Source organism: Stegastes partitus, unplaced genomic scaffold, assembly GCF_000690725.1.
Source record: "Stegastes partitus isolate 25-593 unplaced genomic scaffold, Stegastes_partitus-1.0.2 Scaffold703, whole genome shotgun sequence".
In the NCBI taxonomy this organism is placed as follows: Eukaryota; Metazoa; Chordata; class Actinopteri; family Pomacentridae; genus Stegastes; species Stegastes partitus.
Window position 1 is genome coordinate 7,605 of NW_007578434.1, and position 11,024 is coordinate 18,628.

Genomic DNA, 11,024 nt, shown 5'->3' on the forward strand with positions numbered 1-11,024 from the left:
TGAGTCAGGAAGAATCTGTGTGTGTGTGTGTGTGTGTGTGTGTGTGTGTGTGTGTGTAGGTGTGTGCATTGGTTAAACACTGCCACAGATACAGTTCTCTCAGACTTAACATTTAGTTTCCTGCAGTGATCAGTCAGCGGGTACAATGAAGGATCCTCGGAGGAATAACAGAGGAAGGAGAGAGGAGGAGGTAGGTCAGTGACTGATAACCCTTAGAATCTAGGTATTACTGTTTTAGTTTCTGTATGTGTCTATTTGTGCACCGGCAAGAACTGAAGCCACCATTAAGCTGAGTTTATGGTTAACATGAATGAGAGGAGGATCAGAGAAGGCACCAGGGGGCTGGTCTGACCACACAGCAGATTGTGTGGTGCGACTGTGGGAGGCAGGCCGAGCTCACACAGGCCTCAGGTAAGACCACCATCCTTATTCTCGTCACTCACAGTAAAGGCATTCAGGTAGGTAGTCAGCTGCCCTAAGGCCCTAAGGTGGTAAATAAATCCACTAGACCTAAAACACACCATTTTACTGGCACTACTTTGACACAAATGACACATTACTTATTTGCAGAAAAACAATTAAATCCAAGCTGCATGTGACTACAGGATAGAATTTAGAGAAGTTGTGTCGAGTTGTGCTATTTCCTTTTCATGGAAGGTGTTCTCTTCCCATCCTGGAGTGAGTACAAGCTCGATGTGTGCTGAAAATGTAAAGATTTATGACTGTATTTTTGTTCGAACATATCAGTGATGTAATACTGACCTTTAGTTTTAGAAGCAGCTCACTGTGGGAGGTACACTGACTGTGTGACAGGAACACAGAGTTTATGTTGTGTGAATCTGCAATTTTACGAAGATTTATTAAAGTGAATGTCTGAAAGTGAATGGACATTACACAACTGTCAGTGATCATGGATGCATCCCATCACTTCCTCCTGCTGCCGGTTTGCTTTGTTTGTAATGCTTGGTTTCTTGGTTGCTTGGACTGAAAAAGCAGAGAGTATGTCTGGGATTTTGTATTCATCTCAGTTTGTAATACTTGCTTATTTTCTTTCCTGCCAAGGATGATCCATAGCTATTGCCCTGAATGACACTGAGAAGGAATGTACGGAAGTGCATGTGGCACGCAGAGGAGAATTCCCATTACAAACATCAAAATTAACATTGTGTAAAATTACAAAAGATATTAGGAGACAAAATCTAATAAAAATCAACATTTTAAAAAAATAATTAATTCATTGATTAATTTGAATCCAACCCATGTTTTTTAATCAAACACTGAAATATGCACAACTGGTCTAATTCTGTTCATTTGTGGTGCCTCCACTGACCCAACGGGCACTTCAGGATTGTTGTGGTAATGTTACTGAGGCAGTAGAACAGTGTTCTACTTTTTTTTTATTATTATTATTTTGTATCTACAGTGTCAAAGCCAAAAATCTTCACTACTTCTCAAATGGTGATGTCAGGATTATCTCTTCTGCAAGACTCAGTAGTTTCCTACATTTTGTGTTAATGAAGAGAACAACATCACTGTAGTTTACTGAGGGGGTAACAAAGGATGTAACAGGTCAGAGCACAAAACTAGACCTGTTGCATTCTAAGACTGTGGATTTTGAAATATGATATATAGTGTCTTTATATTGTCTATTATTATTGTATTAAGATTTTAAGTAGGTTTTTTTTTTTTTTGTAAAGAAGGTGCAGTGACCAGTTGTTTGCTCAAACAGAGGGAAATTCAGGAAATTCAGGAGCTATTCTTAGAGGTGAATTAAGACTCATTTGTGGCTTATTGGTATGCTTTCAGTCTATCAATAGTTTTCAGACAACAATGGCACTTTTTTGAGAGGAATAACATACAGGTTTCATAAACATGCAAACCTGGCTGCAGGATAATTTCAACTCACCTCAACTCAATTTAACTTTAGTCATATTGCATTAATTCAAATCATATGTCATCTCATATGACTTCACATAGTAAGATAAAGACCTTACAAATTTGAAACAGAGAACCCAACAAATCCAAAACTTCAGCCCGGGTTTGGCTCGAAACATGGAACTTCAATAAACTACAGGATATCATGTTTATCCTCCAAATACTGTGCTTCTTATGACATTAAAGGTACAGTGGATAACATTTTGACATAAAAGTGTCAAAAATAGCAAGAACAATGTTACATATGTTGCTGATGTGTGTTTTATGCAGTGTGTGTCAAATCTCCAGAGGAAACACAATGAACTGTGAATGACACGTAGGAGTGTGTGGAAGAAAGACGAAGGCAAACTAGCTAACTGGCAACTGGTTATTCCCCATTAGTTTGGATGTAATTAATTTTCATTTCTTTTTACTTTTGTCAGTTTCAACTTATTTCAGTGACAGCTGTTTTGTTCCTTCTTTAATGGGAGGGTACAAATAAATTTGAGGACAACTGTATTCTGCAATAACATAAGCAGCATGGATGATGATTTTGAAAATGTACTGAAGGTTTATTGCACATCAGCTAACAAAATGGCACAGTTGAATGAATGCTGCCAGTTTGTGGCATGTTGTCACAAGGTGGTTGTCTCTGCTGCTATCCATCAACAGAATCCTTGTGTAATGGTAACCCCTGACCAGCTGCTTTTCGAGTCCAGAGCTTGACCTCATAACTGTAGTTTCTTGGGAAGAATACCGTGATAAAGTCCTAGCCTGCAGAATGAAAGACGTTAAAATGGATAACATTTATGAGGACTATGGCATGGTGAAAGCTATTCCTAGCTTGTTAGAAAAGGAAGGCTGCTATAGTGAGGTGCAGTATCTGAAACTGTCCAAAGCAGAGGTCCTACTTGTTAATCTAAGGATGTCAGCAGCCACATCTTCTCCATCCCATGTAGTAATGCTAAAACAGAATGCATCTCGATGATGGCGGCATGGGGGAAAAAAAAACAACTAAACAACTGGATGTGGACAGTGTCAAGGAAGTGCTGTGTCAATTTCACATCACATAGACGTGTGCTTTGGAGGCAGCCAGCAAAGGGCATACGTTTTGCAAACACAGACTAGACCATGGTGTCTCTGTGTCCCAGACTTTCCTTCCTTCTTGAGAGAAGCATGGAGGGCTTCAATGTGAAATTTGACTGTAAATCACAAAGCTATGTGGGCATAAATACGATTTTGAATTGACTGAAGCTGACATTTAAGTGTAATGTAGAAGTGACTTTTCCAAGTACCTACTTACTTTTATAAGCAGTTACTGGTAAAGTATATTCAATTAATTATGGAGGAAGTAACAAGTAACTGTAACTAATTACTAGTTTTCAGTAAGTTACACAACACTGCTCATGGGTACTGCAGTACATAGTGGACAGAAAAACTTGTTTTGTCAGAACAGCCAGAACATAACCTTGTAGTTATCCAAGAGATTCCCATCAATCTGTGTTCAGGATTATTATTGTTGTTGTTAAAAGTAAAATTTCAAGTGGGAAAAAACAGGAAAAACTTCAGAAGTATATTGAAAGTAATTAATAAAACAAGGGCACTATTTTTTGTCTGGGTGTATCTCAGAAGACTGGCAAGAAAAAATGCAGTGTTTTGTGCTTTGAACAAACAGAATAATTCTAAACTAGATACATGTAAAGAATAAACTTTTTTATCGTTAATATCACAGATTTGACTATACTTCATTTGCACTTGCTCAGATTTTGGATTTTCAGGGCATAGTTTACATTAGAGCTTGCTTAGTTCAGGTTTTATCAATACTATAGTAGCAAGAAAACAGCCACAGCAAAACCAGTTATCAATGCCGTTTGAAGTTTTTTCAGGACTTGCCAAAAGCTATATCTAGCAGTGGAAAGCAATGCCAATGTTAACTTTGTGTTGCTTCTATTTCCTCTTCTTTGCTGGCAGTGCTTTCAACATGATTTACAGAAGATTAGAATACAGTCTAAAGACAGTGCTATTTCTTCTTCCTCCTGTTTTGGGCTGAGGGCATTCTGGATGCTACAGTGACTTGTGATCATGTCTTGAATTTTTATGAACGCCATTACGAGACTAGATAGGCTGAGGTCAGTTGGTTAGCATGCTAATTTCAGTAGACATCTCCGTAACACAATATATGAACACCTTTGACATAAAACAGAAAGTATAAGAGGTAGCATATTATCAAGAGGTAACACTTTATCACCTCTTCCAAGGAGGTTACGTTTTCATCACCATTCAACTGTCAGCAAGATTACACAACAACTAGGCCAATTTCCATGAAACTTGGTGGAAAGTTGGGAACATTAGCAAAGGAAAAAGTCAAAATTTATGTGTGTTTAGGTTGTAAAATTACATAGAAGAGTGGACAATTGGCCTTGGTGGCCATCTGCGCTCTCAGTGCCTTTACATATCTGTACTGATTATGAGAAGTGTTTTTAAATGTATTTTGGATTTTTCTTCTATGTTTCCCCACCTCAAATGTAAGCGTTTCTTTCTTTCCTTCTGGCCATGCTCCACTTCTCCACACAGTTTCATGATGTTTGGCTTGGTAGTTAGAACCACACAAATGGCACTAAAAATATATTTCTACCTTGGCTCCAAAGTTGGCAGAAGAAAAAGAAGCAGCAGCAGCAGAAAATGTGTGAAAATCTTCAGCATCTATATGGATAAGTCTGTACATGTGATGCCACTAAACAGGAAAATTGCGTCGTACAACTTCCGTTCTTTATAACAGGCTTGTCATCATCAGATTTTCTTTCTGGTGATAAATGTGGTTACAAAAATTAGACCCAGTCGACCAGCACTCTGTAGGCCTAATTTCTTTGCTAAGTGGGCTTCACTAATGTCAAAATAAAGCTAATTTTCATGCAAGTACAAAATATTTCTGTCCAACTGTATAAACCACAGAGTGCTGGTATGCTCTAAGCAGCATCCCTTATTTTGATGGTTTACAACCCATTACCAGAGGAACAACCAAGGTCATCCCAACCACGCAAACCATAGATTTAGCTGGCTAGAGATGCAGATTACACCTAATGAAATAATGACCCTGTGTCTTCAGCCATTGTTGACCTCGTGTCCTTTTCATTGCTACACCCACCTAACTTATTAATGTCAGTCAAACAGAAACATTTTAAGCGATGTTGGAGTCTACAGAGAGGAGCATCAGTACAATACACTCTCTGCTACCAAACATGCTTCCCCTGTGGACTGGCATCCTTTAGCATATCAATACACAGTGTTTTGACCAATCATCAACCAGCTGCTGCTAGATCTGGTCCAATCACACAATGGATGCGTCAGCGTTTGCTCAAGCCGATACACCTGCTAGTTTGTATGAGAACACACTTGTCTATTTGAGAGCTGCATGTTCACGTCCGGACACTAGCACAGCACCACTCTGAAGACACTGAACTTCTAGCTTTATTTTTCATTTTGTGTCTGTGTATCTTGTTGTGGACATTTAGTGTGACAAAGATCTTTCAATATGTGAACCAAAAATGATGCTCTAACCTTGTATAACCAAGGCCTATCGTACGATATCAAAATAAAAAACATGACCAATGTGAGCAAAACAGACATCATTAACAATATTCAGAAAATGATCAGGTCTATCACCACCTAATACACAGATTTTTCTTCCAATGGTTTTGTCTGTGAAAAATCAAAAAATTTAAATACTATTTCCCACAGCCCAAGGAAAAACGTTTCAACCAATGGCATCAACCTCAATATTATTCAGGTTACTGTGACGTAAAACAGGAGGACACTAAATATTTGGAGATTTGTGCTTGATAAATTGGCCAGGTGTTGCAGTACTGTGTGTTTCTATTTTTTCACACTGACAAACACAATTCATCACTTCATGCTTCATTGCTGTGCTTAGCTTTTTGATCATTGGCCAAGACTCCATGGAATTAAAGATCTTGTATCTCAATAGGAACTTCCTGGCTAAATAAAGGATAAATAAAATTAAAGTAGAAAAACTGTCAGTCAGACCAAGTAAAAACAGTCAGTGTTCAGAAAACCAATAAGAAGCAGCAGCTGACAACTCAGTCCAATGATCTAAGGTCAGAGGCAGAGACAAAAATGAATGAGCACATCTCAGTTTCTCAAGATTAGTTTCTTTATTTATTAAAATTATTTATCAAAAATGATTTTATTGAAGGTCTATTTTTCAGCATCTCTGGAATAAAGCTGGTCCCTCCTTCATCCGCTGAAAGTACAAAACAACACTATAACTCTTCGTTTATGTGAGTGCCGTCTTTACAGTAGTCTGAAATAAAAAAAAACAGACAGACAAAAATAACAGTGTTAAGGTTACAAACTTACAGATACATCAAAATGTAGGACCGTTTTTAATCATTTATCACAAAAAAAAGACAAATAGTTCATTTGTTGTTTAAAGCGTTTATCCTGAGCATTTCTGAAAATGAGACTGATCCTCAATAAAACATCATTATCTCACCCTGAAGCAGCCTGTATGCTATGCTACGCTAATGTGATGGTTTATTTATTAAAAAACATTTACTTTTAAATCAGAATGTGAAATTATTGCTATTGACAATCCTTTGAACTCCAAGAAGTTTCTGGGCATTTGTTGCTCTTGTCACACTTATCCCCACTGTGGGCTCATTTATTTATTTTGCACTGCAATGAAAAGTCCTGCACCTCAGAAACAATTCAGAAATGTATTTTCTGCAGTATGATACACTTCCAATGCATTTAATCCTCAGAAAGGAAAAAAATACAAAAAGATTTTTTTGGATTATTTGTTTAACAAAAATATAAAAACCTGGGATTAACATTAACAACATATTTCCAAGTACCCACAGGTGATACTGACACTGAAGAAAAAGGTGACTCTACATACTATGGATATTTTATATGATTATATTCTAATATTATTTCTACTATATACTGTTTATTCTCCTCTCTGCTCTTTGTAAGAATTGCCTGTGGCTCAAGCAAAAAAAAAAAAACTAAATTATTGTCACGTGACTTTTGGTTGAAGCTGAGTCAGGCACGGCCTTTTGTTGGAAGGAAGGCAGAATTTTTTGTTTTTCTTCACAGAATCCTGTGCACGCTGTTTATTTTTGGTGAACTTCTAAATGATGTGTAGAATAAATTGATTCTGATGAAACGTCACAATTCTGAGCTTCGATTTTCAACAGAACAGCAAATCACAGATGAGCAGCTCTGAGCGTCGGAAAGTTGAAAATCTGACGATTCTTTCTGTTACTGTTGTTTCTGCCAGATAAATTGAGTCATTTTGCCAATTTATACAAAAAAAAAGAATATGCCTTTGAAACCCAGCATTTTGTTTTGTTGTTTAGCGGGCGAATATTGCGAAACAATGTCTGGATTCATTCATTCAGCTAATTTCTTAATGAATTTCTTTAGCTCTGTTCTGAACTTGATGTGCGAGGAAATATAGACATTTTGTGTGTGTGTGTGTGTGTGTGTGTGTGTGTGTGGGTGTATTACAGAACGTGTGAGCAAGTCGGGCTACCTGAGACTCTGTTGCATAACTCCTCGTGCACATTCTCGACGTTCTGGCTGAACACAGAGATGATGTCATCCTCCAGCTCCTCCACCACGGTTTCACACTGACACAAAAACACAAGTGCAGAAGAAAGACTCAGGCTCGAGAAATGGTGCTGAGGCGGCTCAGCCATGCGTACACAACACACACACTCACACACAAACAAAAGCTGTGTTTGTCACATCTTTCTGCACAGTGGAGGCCACACCATTTGTAGGCCGGTGGTCATGTTTCCCTTCAGCCATTTTGATAAGTCTGTGGCTACACGGTGAAACCACGGCTCTACCGATTCACTGGGACCTTGGTGGTAACCTACAATACCATTCGGACATAGTTTCTATTTTTTCTACTTCATAGCAGAATTTTGATTTTACATTTCTGAGACGGACCTTCTTAAGTAAGCAGCATCCTGACAAGCCAAATGTAAAAGCAAAACCTTAGCTGTGATATGACTTTTGGCTGCAAATTTACCACAGCAGTAGCATCAGGCTAAAGGATTTTGAATTTTGGATGTTGAACAAAGCATGGGGAGTGGCCATTGTAAATCTAGAACATGATGATTTCATTTTCCTTGGGCTTTGCAGTTTTCTGTATAATAACAGATTATTCTAAAATGACAAAAGGAGTTTTAGATTAACAATAATCAAGTTCCCTGATCTCACCGTTTTCCTGCATAGAGCACCTTTATCAAATGTACTATTCTGTGTAATCCAATCAGTATCTTTATTCATTTGTTGTATTTATTTTACTTCTGTCTAAAAATAAACAAGTCTTAAAGCTCTTTTGCAAGGGATCCTGGCTACAGTGTTATTGCTTTTTTTGACTACACCACATACAAGATAAATAAGTTCTCTGGTGTTAACTTGATATGGACAACAAGATCTATTTGAAGCTGCAAAAACTGAAGTTGCATTCACGGAATTCAGATTTTTGTTCCATTCACAAAAATCCCTGCCAATGGTTTAGTCACATGACGCAACGTAGAATGATGTGGTAATGCTAGCGGCTACTAGAAGTTTACATGCAGCCTGGTTACCATCCAAGCATTTGCTAATTGCAAATGTACACACGTCTAAATTCGGTCTGGTTGCACAAACTGGTCCTGCTGCAGTACTAATTATTTACACCTACTGACTGCAGGTGGAACTGTTGATTCAACCCACTGACAAAACTAACTCACTAATACATGGCTTTTCGACAAAGAGTGAAGGAGTTGATGTAAGTCGCATATCTGGCCTGAAATTTGACAGAAATTTTAGGATGGGCTGGCACTGCTTCAGTGTGTATCAAGAAAAAAGACAAATGGCAAATATAGAGGACACTAAAACTACAGACTTTAAAGACTTCCAAAGACTTGAAAGTAAAAATATGATTGTTGTATTTGCTCTAATTTTTTGCATATGTGTTGTTACAATGCTTCTTTAGTGAATATGTAGACAGGTATTATCAATAATAATATTGGTTATTAATACTATTCATAATTATATCCTATAATTAAGTTCAGTAACTGGAAGAAATTTAAAGCTCAGTGCTGTTGAAAAAATGTATATATATGTAGCACTTGCCATTAGAACAATATGACTACTGTCACGAGAGTATCACAATTTTACATTTAAAAAAAAAGAAATGCCCAGACAGTCCCATTAAGGCTTGGGTCACAAAAGGTTAATCATCATAAAGGCTAATAAGGATTAAAAAAGTGAGGAGATTTTAAACATTTCACAAAAATCCCACAATGCTACCGCAATGTACCTTAAATTTTAAAATATCATTAGTTAGTGCCAATTAACTGTATATAATAGGTTATGTGAGGTTACATTCACTAACCAACATCTCTCGCTCCATGTACATATAAAATGTGTATATAGCATTTGTAACAAATATTATATAAAAACTCACCTACAAAGGATTGGCAATGGACAAATAGCTTGCCCTCATCAAACTATAGTATTTGGAAGCATTTGTGTCTTACAGTAGCCTTACAACAACCCTTAATACTTTCTGTTTTACACAGTTAATTGCTTTTGATTGGACAGTGCAACAAATGTCACAAAGCAACCAATTCATGCATCCCTAGAAATATCTCCTGTGTTAAAGCTGCAACCCAAATTAGTGACTTTAAAGAACTTTTCACGCAAGCATATTGACAGACTAAAGTGGAGTGATCTTTTCTCATCTATAAATTCCTCCAATCTGCATATGTCCCTAAACTCGTCCACAGTTAAGGTAACAGATAACACTTATGTCACAAATGCACTTTATTCAACATTTTAATGCAAAGTGTTGCACTTACTGCAAATTTCAGGGCGTCGGATGCCTCAGGTCCGTCAAACTGGAAGTTTTTAAAGTCCGGGAAATTGCTGTTGTCCCCACTGCCTCTGGGAGCGAACCTTATGTACTGTTTGTGCTGGGTGTCAGGGTCCACATGGAGGGCGTAGTCACTCATACTGTTGCACACCCCATCCAAGAGCTCACTGAGGTGAGTCTCTGAGCGAGCGAACGGGACCTGGCCACACAATCCAGAGAGAGGAGGAAAACATGGAGTGTTGAGCTGTTTGGTGGCTGAGTGTACCGACGTCCTTGGCTCCAGTGTCATGTGACATTCCTCTTATTTTCTCAATGTTTGCTATACTACCCTACTATGCACACTTCTATAAGCAGGAGAAATATGTAGAGCAAACTGGAAATATGGTGTAAATAAATAAAGAACAAAACTGACCAAAAATATTAAAAATACACTTCCAAAGATGGCACCTGGAGAGACCCAACAAAGAAACAAAGGTTACGGTGAGGAAAACAAAACTCTAAACAAACCAATGATGCTGACAGACCTCCTTAAGTGTTTGGGTTGGCCTGGTGTCAGCTGTGTTACACCACAGGGCTGTGTGTGGGTCAGCACGCTGACCTCTTGTTTCCGCTGTGTTTTTTCCATCCGCACTAACAAACCTCACCCTCCAACTCTGACTTTTAACCTGCATGAATACCCTCCCCACCTCTCTATCCAAACTCCAACTCCAACGCTGCCTCCTCGCTGCCCCCTCACCCCATCCTACCATGATGCGGTGGTGTCTAGACGGGTCAAAACAGGTGCAGCACTCTGCTCCCACCATCCCCAGAAGGATATTGGGTGACAGGGGTTACGCCCAGGGGGTGAGGGGGTGAGGATGGGGCGGGTGAAAAGGGTGAAGTGGAGGGGGGGTGGGTCGGTGCTCTTTCCACCTCAAACAGACAAGGGGAGGGGTTGGTTTCCTGAAAAGGGTGGGGTAGGTGGAGGAGATGGCAGAAGCAGGAGGCCTCAACAGAAGCCAAGTGCAGGGTAAACAGCTCATCTCCTCAGCCCCCTCCCTCGCTGCCTCTGCTCCGTCTTTTGGCCCATTCATCCCCCCTCCATCCTCCAATGATCAAAGGAGGAAATCTTCCTTGTCTTCTTTGGTCAAAAGGTGGCGGGCTGGAGGTTGGGGTTAGGGAGAGAGTTTGGGGTGGGGGCTGTTGGGATGGTGTACGGCACAGAGAAGAAGAG

General features: G+C 38.9%; 1 protein-coding gene across 2 annotated transcripts in view; it reads right to left on the reverse strand.

Annotated features, from left to right (window-relative positions):
* Positions 1-6,063: 6,063 nt before the first annotated feature.
* Positions 6,064-11,024, reverse strand: part of cnpy1 (canopy FGF signaling regulator 1) — a 17,376-nt gene continuing 12,415 nt past the window's right edge. For both annotated transcript variants that reach the window (XM_008290913.1, XM_008290912.1), the window contains exons 4-6: positions 9,798-10,010; positions 7,472-7,568; positions 6,064-6,235 (exon numbers count right to left, since the gene is read on the reverse strand). In XM_008290913.1, coding sequence (XP_008289135.1) covers positions 6,195-6,235; positions 7,472-7,568; positions 9,798-10,010 — 351 coding nt within the window. In that variant the 3' untranslated portion in view covers positions 6,064-6,194. The remainder of the gene's footprint in view (positions 6,236-7,471; positions 7,569-9,797; positions 10,011-11,024) is intronic.